Source organism: Ornithorhynchus anatinus, chromosome 4 (assembly GCF_004115215.2).
Source record: "Ornithorhynchus anatinus isolate Pmale09 chromosome 4, mOrnAna1.pri.v4, whole genome shotgun sequence".
Taxonomy (NCBI): Eukaryota; Metazoa; Chordata; class Mammalia; order Monotremata; family Ornithorhynchidae; genus Ornithorhynchus; species Ornithorhynchus anatinus.
The window spans coordinates 37,104,008-37,123,009 of NC_041731.1; the positions used below are offsets into that span (position 1 = coordinate 37,104,008).

The following is a 19,002-nucleotide window of genomic DNA, read 5'->3' on the forward strand; positions in this document are numbered from 1 at the left end:
AGTAAGCTCTTAACAAACACCAATATTATTATTATTAGCAGTGCTTTGCGCCTAGTAGGCGCTTAACAAATACCAATCTTATCATTAACAGTGTCTTGCACCTAGTAAGCGCTCCACAAATGGCAACGTTATTACTCACAGTGCTTCGCAGAAAGTAAGCGCTTCACAAATCCCAACTTTATTATTGTGATTAGTAACAGTGCTCGGCACACAGTCGGCGCTTGCCCCCAAGTCCCCGTTAGCACCATGGGGGGGGGGGTCGGGAGGGGGAGGGGCTGGAGAGGGCGCGCGAGGCCCCGCCCACGCGACCCCCGGCGCGCCTCCGCCTCAATATGCAAATGCGGCGGGCTGGCCCCGCCCCGGGGGATGCTGGGGGCGGGCCGCCCGCGCCTCCCCCGCCTCCCCCACAGTGCACCGCGCTGCTAGGCGACGTGGCGGCCGGCGTCGGGCGGCGGCCCGGAGCCATGAGCTCCTTCGGGGAGGCGGCCCCGCCGCCGGGGCCCTCCGCGCCGGCCCCGAGGGACGACGGCGTCACCTGGTGGTACCGCGGGCTCTGCCGCCTGGCCGGGGTCGCGGGGGGCATCTGTGAGTACCGTCCGTCTGTCCGTCCGTCCCCCCCCCGCCTTCTGCGCCTGCGCGCCCGGCTCGGGGCCGCCCTCCTGCTGCGCCTGCGCGCCCGGCTAGGGCCCCCCCCCCCCCCCCGCGCCTGCTGCGCCTGCGCGCCCGGCTCGGAACCGTCCGCCTTCTGCCCCTGCGCGCCCGGCTCGGAACCGCCCGCCTGCTGCGCCTGCGCGCCCGGCTCGGAACCGCCCGCCTTCTGCGCCTGCGCGCCCGGCTCGGGTCCCCCGCCTGCTGCGCCTGCGCACCCGGCTCGGAACCGCCCGCCTTCTGCCCCTGTGCGCCCGGCTCGGGGCCGCCCGCCCTCTGCGCCTGCGCGCCCGGCTCGGGGCCGCCCGCCCTCTGCGCCTGCGCGCCCACCTCGGGGCCGCCCGCCTGCTGCGCCTGCGCGCCCACCTCCCCTCCGGGAACGCGCCTCGGGGCCGCGCCTCCCCCCCCCCCCTTCGGTCACTAAATCGTGCTCACGGAGCCCCTACTGTGCTAAGCGCTTGGAAGGAGCCCAGACTTGGGAGTCAGAGAGCGTGGGTTCTAATAATAATGATGACATGTGTTGAGCGCTTACTTTGTGCCAAGTAATTATAATAGTAACAATAATAATGTTCTAATCATAGTAATTCTAATGATAATAATGTTGGCATTTGTGAAGCGCTTACTGTGTGCAGAGCACTGTTCTAAGCGCTGGGGAGATGCAGGGGCATTAGGTTGTCCCACCTGAGGCTCCCAGTTAATCCCCATTTTACAGATGAGGGAACTGAGGCACAGAGAAGTTACGTGACTTGCCCACAGTCACACAGCTGACAAGTGGCAGAGCCGGGAGTCGAACTCATGACCTTTCATTCATTCAATAGTATTTATTGAGACCTCTGACTCTGAAGCCCAGGCTCTTTTCCTCTGAAACTAACCCCCCCGGCCCCCAACTTTCATTCATTCAATCATTTATTAAGCGCTTCATTTGTGCAGAGCACTGTACTAAGTTCATTCATTCACTCAATAGTATTTATTGAGCGCTTACTATGTGCAGAGCACTGTACTAAGCGCTTGGAGTGTACAGTTCGGCAACAGATAGAGACCATCCCTGCCCAATAAGGGGCTCACAGTCTAAACGGGGGAGACAGACAGCAAAGCAAGCAGAACAAAACATCATCAAGATAAATAGGATCATAGAGATATACACATCATTAAGAAAATTAATCATATATACAAATATGCACAGTGCAGATCTACATCTCCGCCCCGTCCTCTCCCCCTCCCTTCAGGCTCGCATCTCCTCCCGCCTCCGGGACGTCTCCACCTGGATGTCGGCCCGCCACCTAAAACTCAACATGAGCAAGACCGAGCTCCTCATCTTCCCTCCCAAGCCCGGTCCTCTCCCAGACTTCCCTATCACCGTGGATGGCACGACCATCCTTCCCGTCTCTCGGGCCCGCGATCTCGGTGTCATCCTTGACTCGTCTCTCTCGTTCACCCCACGCGTCCTATCCGTTACCGAGACCTACCGGTTTCACCTCTACAATATCGCCAAGATCCGCCCTTTCCTCTCCACCCAGACGGCTACCTTACTGCTACGGGCTCTCGTTATATCCCGGCTAGACTACTGTGTCAGCCTTCTCTCTGACCTCCCTTCCTCCTCTCTCGCCCCGCTCCGGTCTATTCTTCACTCCGCTGCCCGGCTCATCTTCCCGCAGAAACGATCTGGGCATGTCACTCCCCTTCTTAAACAACTCCAGTGGTTGCCTATCAACCTCCGCTCCAAATGAAAACTCCTATAATGTTGGTATTTGTTAAGCGCTTACTATGTGCCGAGCACTGTTCTAAGCACTGGGGTAGACACAGGGGAATCAGGTTGTCCCACGTGGGGCTCACAGTCTTAATCCCCCTTTTACAGATGAGGGAACTGAGGCACCGAGAAGTTAAGTGACTTGCCCAAAGTCACACAGCTGGCAAGTGGCAGAGCCGGGGTTCGAACCCATGACCTCTGACTCCAAAGCCCGTGCTCTTTCCAGTGAGCCACGCTGCTTCTAGCCTCACTCTAGGCTTCGAGGCTCTACATCTCCTTGCCCCTTCCTACCTCTCCTCCCTTCTCTCTTTCTACCGCCCACCCCGCACGCTCCGCTCCTCCGCCGCCCACCTCCTCACCGTCCCTCGGCCTCGCCCGTCCCGCCGTCGACCCCCGGGTCACGTCCTCCCGCGGTCCCGGAACGCCCTCCCTCCTCACCTCCGCCACACTGATTCCCTTCCTCTCTTCAAAACCCTACTTAAAACTCACCTCCTCCAAGAGGCCTTCCCAGACTGAGCTCCCCTTCTCCCTCTACTCCCTCTACCACCCCCCCTTCACCTCTACGCAGCTAAACCCTCTTTTCCCGCTTTCCCTCTGCTCCTCCCCCCTCCCTTCCCACCCCCTCAGCACTGTACTCATCCGCTCGACTCACATATTTCCATTACCCTATTTATTTTGTTAATGAACTGTACATCGCCTCGATTCTATTTAGTCGCCATTGTTTTTACGAGATGTTCTTCCCCTCGACTCTATTTATCGCCATCGTTCTCGTCTGTCCGTCTCCCCCGATTAGACCGTAAGCCCGTCCAACGGCAGGGACCGTCTCTATCTGTTGCCGACTTGTTCACTCCAAGCGCTTAGTCCAGTGCTCTGCACATAGTAAGCGCTCAATAAATACTATTGAATGAATGAATGAATGAGGGGAAGGGTGGGAACTGGGAGGGGAGGAGGAGCAGAGGGAAAGGGGGGGCCCAGTCTGGGAGCTTGAATTAAGTGCTTGACAACAATAAACAGTGACATTCCCTGCCTACAGGGGCAAGTCACTTCACTTCTCTGTGCCTCAGTTCCCTCATCTATCAAATGGGAATTATTCATTCATTCAAGGAGCTCTAGAGGGGAGGAGACAGACATCAGTGGAAATAGAAATGAATAAAATGAAAGGTACAGATATAAGCGCTGTGGGGCTGGGAGCGGGGGAAGAGCTAAGGGAGCAGATCAGGGCGAAGCAAAAGGAAGGGAAGATGAGGAAAAGTGAGGCTTAGTCAGGGAGGTCCTCTTGGAGGAGGGGTGCCTCAGTAAGGCTTTTAAGGTGGCGGAGAGTAATTGTCTGGGATTTGAGGAGGGAGGATGATGCAGGCCGGAAGCGAGATGTGGACCAGGGGTCGGCTGCAAGAGAGGCAAGATTGGAGCACAGTGAGAAAGCACGGGAGGACCGAAGTGTGCGGGCTGGGTTGTAGAAGGAGAGGAGTGAGGTGAGGTAGGAGGGGGCAAGGTGATGGACTGCTTTAAAGCCAGTGGTGCGGAGTTTTTGTTCGCTACAACCCAACAATTCTTCCCACAGCGGTCGGTGAACATGTACAATTTGTTCCCACAGCAGGCTGTGTAGGCAGAAAGTATCCCCAGGTTCAGAGAGGGGGTTGAGTGAATCCATGGACGGTGAGTTTTTAACAGAAGGAGAATGAGGATTCCAGAGGGATTCGTTAGAGATGCTAAGGTGGATGTCTCACTCTTTTTGCAAGCATCCTGTTAGCAGTGTCGGAGACAGACCCCTGGGCAGAATGGACCCTTTGGTCTGACCCAGAAGTGGCATTTCTTACATTCTTTTTTTTTACAAAAAAAAAGCCTTCCTCCAACTGGATCAGAAGTGGCATTTCTTACATACTTTTTTATATAAAAAAGCCTTCCTCCTCTCCCCTAATCAACAGCCTCGCACCTTGGTTTCATTACGTATTCGTTTTAGTCATTTGGGCCACCCTGGCATAGTGCTTGAAACGGTGAAAAGATCGTCTTTTCCTTAATTGGACCGCAGTTTAGTAGACTAACTCCACTCAGTCACTAGGATTTATTGAGCACTCACTGTTTGCAGAGCAGCATATTAAACGCCCAGGAGAGTTCATAATCCACATGTGCCAGTTCAGTAGTTCAAATTCCTTCAGCAGTGCCGGCTTCTAGAAGGCGAGGGCTACGATCTCGACTCATCTGGTAATTGGGATCATTCGTACCATATATTCCGCACCCTTTGACCAATGACGCTGTTTTCTTCTGTGGCATGGCAGTTGTGTCGGACCTAAATAGAGCTGTGGTATTTGAAGGCTGTTTCCTAATTCCTTAGAAGTATTTTCTCCAAAATGTGTAGTAACGTTAAGAACACGTTCTGGGATAACTGGGTGGAAATACCGTTCTAAGATCAGAACGGCCCATTTTGGAAAAGGCTTGCCGTCTCTATTCGGGAAAGACTCGCAGTTACTCTTTAAAAAAGAAACGGAGGCTTCGGGACTGAAAAACTGTGCGGTTGTTCCCGTCTGTTGTGAACCTGCTGCAGCGGCGGGTATTTCTAATGATGGTAATGATAATAATGGTAATAATTATGGTCTTAAGTGCATGCTGGGCCAATCCCACTGCTAATCACTGGGGTAGATACAGGACAATCAGGTCCCACGTGAGGTTCACAATCTAAGTAGGAAGAAGACAGGTTCTGTATCCCCCATTTTGCAGATAAGGGAACGGAAGTACGGAAAAGTGAAGGACTTGCCCGCGGCCACACGGCAGACAAGCGGCAGAACCGGGATTAGAACCCAGGTCCTCCGATTCCCAGGCCCTTGCTCTTTCCTCCACGGCCACGCTCCTTCCCTAAGAGAGGAGGTAGGCGGGGAGCCCCCCATTGCAAATTGCGGGCAAAGGTTAATTTTTTATGCCCCAGACCTCCCTCGGCCACGTCGACCGACGAAGACGGGATGGCGGAACCCGTCACCCCGGGCAGGAGGAAGGAAGGTCGGGGTGTTGGTGCGAGCGGGAGGCAGCAGTTGGGCGGCATCTCTGGGACGTGCGGTTTTTCAAAGCTTTCTTCCCCCCCCCGCTTCCGCCTCTTCCTGCCTCTTGTGTTACGCGTTTCCTTTTGTTTGCCCCCTCCTCATTTTGGATGCCGTTAAGGAGCGGAGATTTAAAGGCATTTGCTCTACAGGTGATCAGGCTCCTGGTGGAGGTCAAAATGGAGGGTCTGTCCTCCCTCCGCTCCTCGTTGTGGTGAAGAAGAGGCGGGAGAGGGCCTGGATGGAGTTGGTTGGGGGTCCCCCAGAGGCACAACGCCAGCACCGGGTCCGCCCTCCCAGCTCCTCCGAGGCTAGAATTACGTTGTAATTGTCGGTTGTCGGGACGCGTCCTCTCCTTCCGGAGGTGTGAGGAAGTGGCCGGAGCCTGATCCCCCAGGGACGGATGACCGTTGGTCCGACGGAGGCGTGTTGCACGTCCAGCTGTCTCGCCCTGGGGCCTCCCGTAACCAGACAACAATCAAGCCTGTTATTTACGGAGCGCTTACTGTGTGCGGAACTCTGTACGAAGCGCTTGGGAGAGCACAGTGCAGTCGATCAGTCAATCAGTGATATTTATTGAGCACTTACTGTGTGCAGAGTACTGTAGGAAGCGCTTGGGAGAGCTCAGTGCGGTCGATCAGTCAATCGGAGATATTTATTGAGCACTTACTGTGTGCAGAGTACGTAGGAAACGCTTGGGAGAAAGTGCGGTCGATCAGTCAATCGGTGATATTTATTGAGCACTTACTGTGCGCAGAGTACTGTGGGAAACGCTTGGGAGAGCTCAGTGCGGTCGATCAGTCAATCGGTGATAATTATTGAGCGCTTAGGCCCCACTGGAGCAGATGGGAAATGGAGGCTTCGGGTGTAAGTGTCTCATAATAATAATAATACTGTTGGTATTTGTTAAGCGCTTACTATGTGCCGAGCACTGTTCTAAGCGCTGGGGTAGACACAGGGGAATCAGGTTGTCCCACGTGGGGCTCACAGTCTTAATCCCCATTTTACAGATGAGGTCACTGAGGCACCGAGAAGTGAAGTGACTTGCCCTCAGCCACACAGCGGACAAGTGGCCGAGCGGGGATTCGAACCCATGACCTCTGACTCCAAAGCCCGGGCTCTTTCCACTGAACCGTGCTCGTGGACAGGAGGGGTTCATCTGTTCACTAGAGAGCTGGGTTTCTGGCCCAAAGGCTTTATTAAGCATTTATTGAGCGCCTAGGTGTGCAGAGTACTGTATGAAGCGCTTGGGAGAATACATTGCAATCAGTGGTATTGAGCGCGTCCTAGGTGCAGAGCACTGTGCGCAGCGTGTGGGGGAGTACAGTTCGACAGAATTAGACAAGTTCCCTCCCATAATGAGCTTACAGGCCGGAGGGAGTTGGCAGACTCGTTCCCTGCCCACAAGGAGCTTAGAGTCCAGAGTCTGGAGTCCATCCAGGGAAGCGGTGTGGCTTAGTGGCAAGAGCCCGGGCTTAGGAGTCAGAGGACGTGGGTTCTAATCCCGGCTCTACCACCTGTCTGCTCTGTGACCTTGGACGAGCCACTTCTCTGTGCCTCAGTTACCTCATCTGTAAAATGGAGATTGAGATTGTGAGCCCCACGTGGGACAACCTGATTGCCTTGTATCTACCCCAGTTCTTAGAACAGTGCTCGGCACATAGTAAGCGCTTAACAATTACCATAATAATAATAATAATAATAAGTATTATATCAGAGAGCACACCATGCCAAGCAATGCCCAGAAGGGTAAACTGCATTTCTCCTCCCCTCTCCAGTGGCAGGCGGGGAGGTGGAGAGGTGGTATGGGCAGGGGGGAGGAGTTGAAAAGGGAGGCTACAGTAGCTGGAAAGGAAGAAATCATCCGCAAAATTTCCCCTCCCAAAGCAGCCCACCTCCCCAGCTCAGGGATATCTGGTTCCACTGTGGGGGAAAGGACAGGCTCCACTTTCTCGTGTGATCCTGCTCAGTGAAGGATTTGCTTGGTGATCTTCATCTCCCTAACCCTGTCCGCTTTCTGCCGTTGAGGCAGCAGAGAATAGTCAAGCCTCAGCTTGCCACTTTTCTGATTTTGTTTTGTTTTTTACAGCTGTCTTCTAATCACTCTAAGGGCCTTAACTTTTTTTTTTTCGTAAGTGGGACTCGTTAAAAGCACTTACTATGGGGTAAGCACCGTTCTAAGCTTTCTAGTTGTTGGCCGATGGGGCGTGTGCTCTGCTTCAGGAGTGTGTGGGGTACGAGGAAGTGACTGGAGCCAGATGGCACGGAACACGTGAGTGCTAGCCTGGAAAAGGGACAAGAGAATCAGGTTGGTCACAGTCCCTGTCCCACACGGGGCTCACATTCAAACTAGGAGGGTGTAGGACTGAATCTCCATTTTACAGATGCAGAAATTGAGGCACAGAGTAGTGAAGTGACTCGCCCAAAGTCACAGCAGACAGGCGGTGGAGCTGGGATTAGAACCCACATCCTCTGGCTCCCAGGCCCGGGCTCTTTCCATTAGGCCCCACTGGGGCAGATGAGAAATGGAGGCTTCGGGTGTAAGCGTCTCATGGACAGGAGGGGTTCTTCTGTTCGCTAGAGAGCTGGGTTTCTGGCCCAAAGCCTTTATTAACAAAGACTTTATAAGAAAATGCAAAATCTACTCATCCCATTTTCCCCCACCCCCTGCTTCCAGCCAGAGAGCCTAATAGTAGCACTAATGATGGAGGGATGGATGGATGGATGATCAGTTGGTTGGACGGATGGACGGATGGCCAGTTGGCTGGATGGATGGAATCTCCTCGAGAGGGACCGATGAGTCCCGTCCTGAGGCTTCAGTACTGACAACTTGCGCCCGTGAGTTGATTTTAGACTGTAAACTCTGTTTCTACCGACTCTGCTGTGCACTGTGTTCTTCCAAGCAATCAGTACAGTAGGACACAGTAAGTGCTCAGTAAATACCATCGATTGACTGTCTCATCGATTCCTTACCACAGGCTGCAGGGCACGGTACAGAGCACTTGGGAGAGTACAACACAACAATATAACAGACCCATTCCCTAGCCGCGTCGAGCTTACAGCTGTGATCCCCTTAGAGGGATTGTCACGTGGCTGGATTTGGGTTCAGCTTCTAACGTATGAAAGCCACCGCCGGATCCCTGCCCCCGCCCTTCCCCAGTAATGAATAATTACGGTCCGTTTAAGCGCTTACTCTGTGCCGGGCACCGTATTAGACCCTGGGGTGGATACAAGCAAATCGGGTTGGACCCAGCCCCGTCCCACTTGGGATTCCCAGTCTCAACCCCCAGTTTCCAGATGAGGTAACCGAGGCACAGAGAAGTGAAGTGACTTGTCCAGGGTCACGCAGCAGACAAGAGGCGGAGCCGGGATTAGAACCCACCGCCTTCTGACTGCCAGGCCCGCGCTCTATCCACAACGCCATGCCCCTGTCCTGTGCCTCGGGGATAGGGTTACACTTGAGAATTCAGGTTCCGTGTCGGCGGGGTCGGATGCAGCTCAGCTCTTGCAAGTTTCATGAGTGGTTTGCTCGTGGCCCCGGGGACTGCCCCTTTCTGTATGCCCGGGGCTCAGTGGCTTCACAGAGTCAGCCGTCCTCGACCCCCTGCCCTCCCGTCCGCCCAGAGAGTCAGAGACGGATGCGGACGGCTCTTCCCCTGGCGGCTTTGGGCTCCAGGTGTGCTCCTCTCCCGCTTTCTAGACTGTGAGCTCGTCGTGGGCAAGGAATGGGTCCGTTTATTGTTCTAGCATACTCTCCCAAGCGCTTAATACAGTGCTGTCCACCTAGTAAGAGCCCAATAAATACAATTGACAGCCCTTAAAGCCTGGCTCTCCTAGCACCAATTTCCTGCCTCTCGGTGCTCTTTGGGGGATGTCCGGCATCAGCCGTTACTTGGGAAACGGTCAAGCAAATCCCCTCCTATCCCTTCCACTTCCTCTCGCATTTCTTCAGTTAGTGCCGGTTTTGACGGTTGGAGCCCCTCATGGGCCACAGCTTAGGGTCCCGGCGGGGCCCCCGAAGGGTCGTCCGGTGCCCGACGGGTAAGCTTAGCGGATGACACCCATTTGGGGTGTCCGTTTGGTCCGTGTAAGCGAGGAAGGCTTGGAGTCCAGATTGCGGTTGTGGACCCAGTGCGACTCGTTCTAATGGCAGAGATGGGGAGTTTGTCTTTTTTTCCCCATGGTATTTGTTAAGCGCTTACTGCGTTCCAGACCCCTTTACCTGCACCTTTGGCTGGCTTTCTCCCTCCCCGAAGCCCCAGAGATGCTCACTGGGGTGGTAACGGAGAAGTCCAAGAAGTATTTTGACTTCAAATTTGCTTTGGATTCCCGTTTCCCAGAACGAGGAGATTGTAGGCATCTTTGGTCTCTGAGGATCCCTTGATTTTGTGGAGTGTGGCTCTGTAATAATAATTATGATATCTGTTCAGGGCTTATTACGTGCCGAGCATTGTTCTATGCACTGGACTAGATATAAGATAATCAGCTCGGACGCAGTCCCTGTCTCACATAAGGCTCACGGTTTTAATCCCCATTTTACAGATGAGGGAACTGAGGCACAGAGAAATGAAGTGAATTGCCCAGGGTCACACGGCAGACAAGTGGCAGAGCCGGGACTAGAACCCGTGACCTTCCGACTCCCAGACTCGTTCCCTCCCCACGAGGCCGTGCTGTTTCCCTGCAAACCCATCTATTCTGAAATGCAGAATTGGGAGTCAGAGGTCCTGGGTTCTAATCCCGGTAACTCCCCTTGTCCGCCCTGTGACCTTGGGCAAATCACTTCTCTGCGGCTCAGTTATTATTATGGTATTTGTTAAGCGCTTACTATGTGCCAAGCACTGTTCTAAACACCGGGCTAGATACCAGGTAATCGGGTTGTCCCACGTGGGGCTCACGGTCGTAATCCCCATTTTACAACTGAGGTAACTGAGGCGCAAAGAAGTGAAGTGGCTTTCCCAAGGCCACACGGCAGACAAGCGGCGGAGCCGGGATTAGAACCCACGTCCGCTGTCTCCTCATCTGCAAAATGGGGATTCAGTACCCGCTCTCACCCACCTACTTACTCTGTGAGCCCCACGTGGGACGTGGTTATCAGCTCTCGGGTCAGTGATTGGCACACGGTCAGCACTTAGCAGATACCACCGTTATGGTCGTATGGTACTCTAGCTGTATATTTTGATTATCCCTGTTTTTTGGTTATCCGGCTCTCTTGAGCCAGAGGTTGGGAAGGTACCGAAGTGTCCAGACCCCACACGCTCCTGGCTGTTCCCCCCGAAGGGCCTGATCTCCCTCTGGGCAGCTCCCCTGGGACCGAAGCGGGGGGACGGACTCCCCCTCCACCCCGCTGATTCCTCTCCCTGCGTCTTGCCTTTAAGCGTGTGCAGTTTCCGGCCTCTTCAACTGCGTCACCATTCACCCGCTCAACATAGCGGCTGGCGTGTGGATGATGTAAGTAGCCCCGCTCCCCGAGGGGCTAACGCCGGGTCTGGACTGGGGGGATTTCTTGGCTGCCTTTGACCCGGCCTTGGCACAGCTGGTTGCCCCAGCGTTGGCCCCCGGGGGGCATGGAGAGTCCTGGGGGCCGGGTGTGCCCAAGGTCCTGGGCAGGGCAGGTCACTCGGCGGCGGCAGCATCCTCCACCCTGCAAGCCTGGGCGGACTGTGAGGCGAAAGGCCACCGGAGTCAGACTCCCCTCGGCTGGGTTGTGTGGCCCAGTGGGTAGAGCACGGGCCTGGGACTCAGAAGGACCTGGGTTCTAATCCAGGCTCTGGCCCTTGTCTGCCGTGTGACCCTGGCAAGTCACTTCACTTCTTTGCACCCCAGTTAACTCATCTGTGAAATGGGGATTAAGACTGTGAGCCCTCTGTGGGATAGGGACTGTATCCAACCTGATTACCTCGTCTCTATCCCGGTGCTTAAAATGGTTCCTGGCACATAGTAAGCACTGTAACAAATACCACAATTATTATTGTTATAGTACCCGCTAGTCAGATCATCGTGGACCCATGAAATCCTCCAAGAGCAGATCCCTCCCCTGGCTCCGCTTGGTGTTAGCCGTCGGCCCCTGCCTAAATGATAATAATGGTAACAGTTGTGGTATTTAAGCGCTTACTACTCTGGCTCTCTCTTTGTCTCTCTCCTCTCTCGCTCCCTAGTAATAATAATTACTACGTGCCAGGCACTGTACTAAGCGCTGGAGTGGATAGAAGCAAATCGTGTCGGACAACAGTCCCTGTCCCTCGTGGGGCTCCCAGTCTCAATCCCTATCGTACGGACGAGATAACCGAGGCGCGGAGAAGTGAAGCGTTGGGATTAGAACCCGGGACCTTGCGACTCGCAGGCCCATGCCCTATCTACTGTGCCTTGCTGCTTCTCTGCACGCTACCCGCCCCCTGCCTCCTGCCCCCTCCCCCTCAGGAGACACTTGCTGCACCTCTGACGTCTCCCGGATCCGGGGTGGTCTGGCAAGCGGGCAGTACCGTGGCCCACCCGGGCGAGGCTGGCCCTGAACCCTTTCCCCTCACGGGCTTCTGGGGTGGCTGGTGGGCGATGGACAGTTTTCCCTGCCCCCTCACGCTCTCCCTTCTCCCCCACTCCAGGTTAAACGCCTTCGTCCTGCTGCTGTGCGAAGCCCCTTTCTGCTGCCAGTTCATCGAATTCGCGAACATCGTGGCTGCCAAGGCTGACCGGTTGCGCCCTTGGCAGAAGGCCGTCTTCTACTGCGGGTGAGGAAGCGTGGGGGAGGCGGGCAGGGGCACCCCTGAGGGGTCACTCTGGACACCCAGCTGCAGCCATGATGCTTTTGCTCCTTCCCGGCAGGGCGATGGGGGAGGGGAGAAAGTGACAGCTCCAGCCGCTGGCAAAACCCAGGATAGTAATTGTGGTATTAAGCGCTTTCTGTGTGTGCCAGGCACTATACTAAGCGCCAGGGTGGTAACGAGCAAATAGGGTTGGATGTAGTCCCTGTCCTGCAAGGGGCTCACTGTCTTAATCCCCATTTTACAGATGAGGGGACTGAAGCACAGAGAAATGAAGTGATCTGCCCGAGGCCACACAGCAGACACGTGGCAGAGCCGGGATTAGAACCCATGCCCTACCGACTCCCAGGCCTGTCCCCTTCCATTACGCCATGCTGTTTCCCGTAATAATTCAGGCTAGCCAAGGCTGCTTCACCTCCCAAGCTAGAAGTTTCTCCCTCTGGAAACTGGACTCAGCCCGGAGGAGAGGAAGCCCAGGAGTAACTTGGGAGTAATCTTCAAGCCTTCGCGAGTTCGCCCTCTAGAAGATGGCGACCAGTTGACTCGTGCCTCCTCTGCTGACGGGGAAAAAAGAAATGGGTTTAAACCGCAGCAAGAGGGATTTAGGTTAGCTCACTGGGGGACTGCCCAAGCAGTGAGACTCGGGGCCAGGTGGTACCGGAGGCAGTGGGAACTCCTCGGACCGCCGCCCGTCCAATTCCGTGGACTCTGGTCCACCGGGGACGGTTTCGGGAGGGGGACGGTGGAGGTTTCCCTCCCACCGACCCCCGGCACGAGTGGGAACTGTGTGCCCAGCGTTGCCGGGTGGTCTGACCGTGTTCCCCTCTTAATAACTGTGGTATTTGTTAAGCGCTTACTATGCGTCAAGGACTGTATGTTAAGCACTGGGATAGACATTCAGGTCCCACCTGGGCCTCCCGGTGTAGGTAGGAGGAGAACAGGTACTGAATCCCCGTTTTGCAGATGAAGGAACTGAGGCCCAGAGAAGTGAAATGATTTGCCCGAGGTCACACAGCGGATGAGCGGCAGATTAGAACCCGGGGTCTCTGACTCCCAAGCCTGAGCTCTTTCCGTTAGGCTACCCGGTTTCTTCCCGGTGTTCCCGGAGCAGGAGGGACGGTCCTGTCCGGCCGCAGGCCGCAGGGAGTGACCTGGAGTTGGTCTGCCGGGGGGGCGGTTGTCCCGAGGTCCCGTCGGCCTCTGATTCCCCGTGCTCTGTCTCCCCGGCAGGATGGCAGCTTTCCCCGTCGTCATCAGCCTGACCCTGACCACCCTCCTGGGCAACGCCATCGCCTTCGCCACCGGCGTCCTCTACGGCCTCTCCGCTCTGGGCAAAAAGTACTTCCCTCGGCGCCTTCGGGTCGTAGCTCGGAATTCCCAGAGCCCTCCGTGGTCCTCCTTTAAGTCAGCCATCCCTCCCGACACCCCCACGAGGAGAGTCGGTTCAGTTCTCCCCGTTTCACGGGTTAGGAAACCGAGGCGCAGAGTACTCGGGGGATTTGTACGGAGCCCCGCTTGTATAGAGCTGCCGCTTTAACCCCAAGCCCCCCGGCCTCGCCCTCGGCCCTCGCGTCCGACCAGCCGGTATCCGCTGCTCCTCCTTCCCTTTGTCCCCGACTCTCTCCGCTCCCGCCGCTGCCTTATCAGCCTGCCCGGCCCCAGGGCTGACGACGCCCCCCTCTCTCCCCAGGGGAGACGCCATCGCCTACGCGCGGATCCAGCAGCAGAAGCAGCAGGATGAGGAGAAGGTGGCGGGGTCGATGGAAGGACAGCTGTGACGTCTCCCCCGCCGCCCGCTCCGTATCTCCCTCCGGCACCCCGGGGCCCCGCCGCCACCGAGGATCGGCGGTGCCGCACGGAGCCGGGACCGGGGAGCCCTGGGGGACCCCGAACCGCTTCTCACTCTGTTTCTCCGCGGGTTCCGGACCCCCGGGCCCACCCCCGGCCCACTCTGGGTCTGTGCGGGGCGGGGGTGGGACTCAGCCGGGGGGCACGATGACGTGGGGAGGGACACGGTCGGGGGTCGTGGCTGTCGCGCTCGGCCACCCGAAGTGGAAGGGGGGTTCCGTGCAGGAGCGAACTCGGGTGCCCGGGCTCCCCGACCCCTAGACATCGCCCTCTCCCCCCCACTATCGGGTGCTCCTCCGGCCTCAACTCCACCATCTAACCTCCTGGTGGTCTCGGACCTTCCCGCGGCCCGCTTCCCCCGGGCTGGCGGACCGCGTGGCGTGAGTTAGCCAGGAGGGTGCCCCCCGAGGGCGCGAGCCCCGGGTTAGAACTGGAGGAGGCAACCATGCGGGTTAGAGGCCGGGCCGCCCCAGGCGACAAAGACGGAACAGTTCGGGGCGGAGCCGGCGGCTGTTCCCGGGTCCCTCCCGGGCCCTTCTCCCTGTTGCTGCTGCCGCCGTCGTCGTCGCTGCTTTCCCAGCTGCCGTCACCGGGTGGGTTTTCCGTGTGCCCGGCTGTGGGGTTGGCGTCAGACTTTACGCGACTCATCAGATGCTTGAACTCTCCTGCCGCCCAAGGGCGGCTTTTCTAGAGACTTGGAAGAGGGGTCCCGTAGAGCAGGCCCGCCGCGGCCCCGGCAGTCCACTCCCCATCCCGACCCTCCGCTCCGCCGCTCCACCTCGTCCGAAAACATCTCGGGCCCCCGTCACTCCAGGGCCGAAGCGTCCAGGCCGGTGAGTGTGGCGGTCGGCGGGCGCGGCGACTCCCATCCGCTTACCTGTGAAGGGAGCGTCTCTTCTGGAGCTCTGCTCTGCTCAGGGGCGGCTCCGCTGGCTCGGTCGGGCATGGGGCCCCGGGGAATCCCCATCCCCGACTGGGCCCGCCTCCGCTCTCCCGAGGGATCCCGTAGCTCCTTGGACTCAACCCCTTTCTCGCAGGGCAGCAGAGTCCCACGGGCTGGGAGCGTGGCGGGATTGTCGGGCCGGTGTCCTGCGATGACGCCGACCTGTGCCCCTAGCTGCCCGTCAGCCCTGCGGATCCCCAGCCCCCACCCCCAGAGCCTGGAGGAAAGATTGCGGGGCAGGGAAACGGCGAAGCAAGGGTCCGGCGGATGCCTGGCTCTGCTCTCCGTCCCCTTCTCCGGGCTGGGACGGTCGTGCAGTTTTGTATCTACCCGGGCTGCCCCCACAGGGCTGGCCCCAGTGATTGGGCTAGGGGTTGGAGTTCCTCAGACACTCAGTGATACCTACCGAGCGCTTACTACGTGCGGAGCAGTTGGGAGACCCCCCTCTGGCCACGGGCCGCGTATTCCCCTGGGACCCCAGTAGCATCGTAGACCCAGATGCCTGGAGGAAGTGACTTAGGGGGCCAGAGTGAAGGGGGTGGGGAGCTCTGCTCCTGGATCGCTGCCTTGCCCGTTAAATCCCCCCACGTTCCCTTCCGGTGCCTCCCCGTGTCCGTGTGGGGACGGTGCCCCGAGTGACACGCCGGGGCTCTGCGGAGGGACAGGTGCAGCTCCACTGGTGACTCGATGCCAAGCAAGGGCGAGCAGCTGGGAGAGTGGCATCGCCCCACCGGGGCCGAGCGGGAGCTGCCGCGGCTCCCCTCCGGGAATTCTCCCTCCCTATGGCTGAGGAAGAGATTCCCTCCTCTCCCAGCTGCTTCAGGATCTGGGTCAGGTCAGGGCGTGGCCACGGCCTGTAGTTCAGTTTCAAACTTGCAGAAGGCCCCGCCTCATGGCCACGGGCTCATGGCTTTACGGAGGGTGCTCCTGGGCTCTGGGGGTGTTTCTGGCCTCTCCCACCCGCCCAGACCACGTGGCCGTGAGGACTCGGATCCTAGCCCAGACCGTCCTAGGGGGCTCCCTCCCCTACCCGGTTCCTCTTGGGTGACCGAACCCATGGTTCGCCACCCACTCCTCCCTCCCTCCTTCCCTTCTGTCCCTCTGTGGTCCAGAGCATCATTTCTTTCCATTGGCAGCTGTGGCTGTTGGGCTACTTGGTCTGCCTCCCTCTCGCCCCCCGCTCAGTTTCTCAGTTGGGACGGGCCAGCTCGGGGACAGCCTCCTGGCCCCAGCGATCGGGTTAAGGGTCGGAGTTCCTCGGTCACTCGAGCGGCCGGTGATACTTACCGAACGCGTACTCTCTGCGGAGCACCGGCCTTAGCAGCTGGGAGAGGCCCCTCCGGCCGCTAACACGACTCCCAACAGCCAGTGTCTGGCAGGTGCTCCTGGGTCGGTCCTCCCCAGCTGGACCACTGCCCATCCTGGGGTTGGGGACCCATCCTCCTAGGCGTCATCGGCCATCCTATCTGATCCCGGTCCCCAGAAGGAAGCCACGTCACAGTCGTGCTTCCTTTTCTTCCCACAGCCCCGCAGCGGGAGGTATGGGCACCTGCCTTCGTTGTCCCGCGGCATCCCCCCCTCCTGAGGGGGACGCTTGCTTGGTGGGATTTCCCATCCACCGCACAATTCCCCTCCTTTCCTCCCTCTGTCCCCCACTGCTGCTCGATTTCTGTTCGAGGGCAGAGCAGCGTTGCCTTGGTTCTGCCCGCGTCGCCGTAGAAACACTATGACTGCAGTGGGGCGTGGGCCAGCCGGGATGCGGGGAGCATGTGGGGGCAGGGGTGACAAGTTGTCTTAGGTTTCAAGGAAGCGGGCTCTCAGGTGAGATCGGGGACGGATCCCGGCCCCGGGCCTCCGCACAAACGTTTCTCTTCTCACCTGCGGGTTGGCTCCGCCACCCTCTTCCTCCCACTGCTACGGGCCTGGGGTTTGGGGACCCAGTGCCGATGTAGCACCCGTCTGAGCCTCTCCGTCATCTCCCACCGCCTCGCGGGAGAGGGTGGGCCGCCGTGGGCCCCGGGGCGCCGGTCGGAAGTGCCTCGGACCAACCGGCAAACTGCCCCAAATGGCTGTAGCCCACAGGGTGGCCCTGGTTACGAAGGCCCCATTTGGTCGGGCCCTAGAAATGCAGTTCTGAAGCAGGGAACGCCAGATTCATTCATTCGTATTTATTTAGTACTCACTCTGTGCAGAGCACTGGGAGAGTACAGTACAACAGTCAACAGACGTATTCCCTGCCCACAACGAGTTTACGGTCTGGGTGGGCAGGGGGTGCAGGTGGGGATGTAACTTGAAGCCAGGTGGAACAAATCTAGCCCCCCTGGGTGGCCCGGTGCCTGGCGTTCGTCGGTGCTCGGAGTGACGTCCGTTAATCAGTTGTATTTATTGAGTGCTTACTATGTGCAGAACACTGTACTGAGCCCTTGGGAGAGTACAATAAAACAGTGGGTAGACTCGTTGCCTGCCCACAAGGTGCTTGCTGTCTAGAGGAGAAGGTGGATTTAAATTATACGTTTGTACATAAGTGCTGTGGGACTGAGGGTGGGGTGAATATCGAGTGTTTAAAGGGTACAGACCCAAGTGTAACGCGATGCAGAAGGGAGAGGGAGTAGGGGAAATAAGGGCTTGGTCAGGGAAGGCCTCTTGGAGGAGATGGGATTTTAAGGAGTCACGTTTCGTTTTGCAGTCGGCGGTTGAGTATTAAAAATACCAGATGTCTACCTGGGGCCACCCGGTCTGAGGCTAGCAAGCAAAGGGTTAAGCGGTGGCTGCCCGCCGCCACCAAAATAGCCCGAGGACGGCCTGGGGACCCATGGGCACAGTGGGTCGGTCTCTGGGTTTTTTTTTTAATGGTATTTGTTGAACGTTTACTATGTTGCGGGCACCACACTAAGCACTGGGATAGTTAGAAGCCAATCAGGTTGGACACGGTCCCTGTCCTACATAGGGTTCGCAGTCTAAGCTGAAGGGAGGAGGATTTAATCCCCATTCTACAGATGAGGGAACTGAGGCACAGAGCAGTTACGCGCCCAAGGTCACACAGCAGATGTGTCAGAGCCGGGAGGAGCCCCCGGGTCGTCCGACTCCCAGGTCCGTGCTCTTTCCGTTAGGCCACAGCGCTTCTCTGTCGAAGCTCCATTTGAGCCGTTCCAGCAGAAGACGGTCCGTGGCGGGGCAGGTTGGGGGTGGCCACCATGACCGGGGCACGAGGAGTGGAAGTAACAGGCCAGCAGGCTCCTCCTCCCCTGCACTGGACCCAACCTGAGTTCCCAGTCTCGGTGACCCTTCCGTGGCCGCTTTTGTTGGCTACCCACCCCAACAGGTCAGTGCTGGACGAAGACCCTACCCGCTCTCAAAGGAGCAGGCCCCAGCTGAGCTAGAGGGAAGACCCCCCCCCCCCCCCCGCCCCCCAAAACCCCCGCCTGGAGCGGGACTTCCAAACTGCCCCCATCCGTTCATTCCTTCAGTCGTATCTATCGAGCGCTTACTGTGTGCAGAGCACTGTACTAAACGCTTGGGAAAGTACAACAATAAACAGTGACGTTCCCTGCCCGCAGCGAGCTCACCCATTCACTTGATCAGGGGCAGGAGGGAGCCGGGATTCCCAGCTCGGATGGGCTGGTTTATCCGACGACGGTTTCCCGCTCTCCGCCTTCTCAGCCCTGGGGCGAAACTCAACCAGTCAAATGGTGGTATTCATCGAGTGCTTAATCAGTCAATCATATTTACTGAGCGCTTACTGAGTGCAGAGCACTGTACCAAGCGTCTGGGAGAGTACGATATAACCGTAGATAACGTTTCTTGATCACAACGGACTGTCTAGACGGACGTGTACGCAGTGCTGAGGGGCTGAGAGAGGGGTGAATAAAGGGAGCGAACTCAAGTGCAAGGATGATGCGGAAGGGAGTGGGAGAAGAGGAAATGAGGGCTTAGTCAGGGAAGGCCTCTTAGTACAGTGCTCCGAACATAGTAAGCGCTCACTAAATAGTGTCGAATGGAGGAGAAGCACCGTCCGTAAGCCTCGGAAGG

The 19,002-nt window shown here is 57.5% G+C and overlaps 1 protein-coding gene across 2 annotated transcripts in view; it reads left to right on the top strand.

Moving 5' to 3' along the window:
- Positions 1–399: 399 nt before the first annotated feature.
- The window catches only part of CACFD1 (calcium channel flower domain containing 1), a 32,440-nt gene continuing 13,837 nt past the window's right edge, over positions 400–19,002 (top strand). Inside the window, exons 1-5 of one of the 2 annotated variants that reach the window (XR_003758760.2) lie at positions 400–585; positions 10,800–10,872; positions 12,024–12,149; positions 13,413–13,520; positions 13,873–14,863. Coding sequence is in view for 1 of the 2 variants with exons in the window: in XM_029062144.2 (XP_028917977.1) it covers positions 465–585; positions 10,800–10,872; positions 12,024–12,149; positions 13,413–13,520; positions 13,873–13,960 (516 nt within the window). In the remaining variant the exon portion in view is untranslated. Of the gene's footprint in view, positions 586–10,799; positions 10,873–12,023; positions 12,150–13,412; positions 13,521–13,872; positions 17,417–19,002 lie in introns of those variants that run through there. The other variant, XM_029062144.2, reaches the window with a different exon arrangement.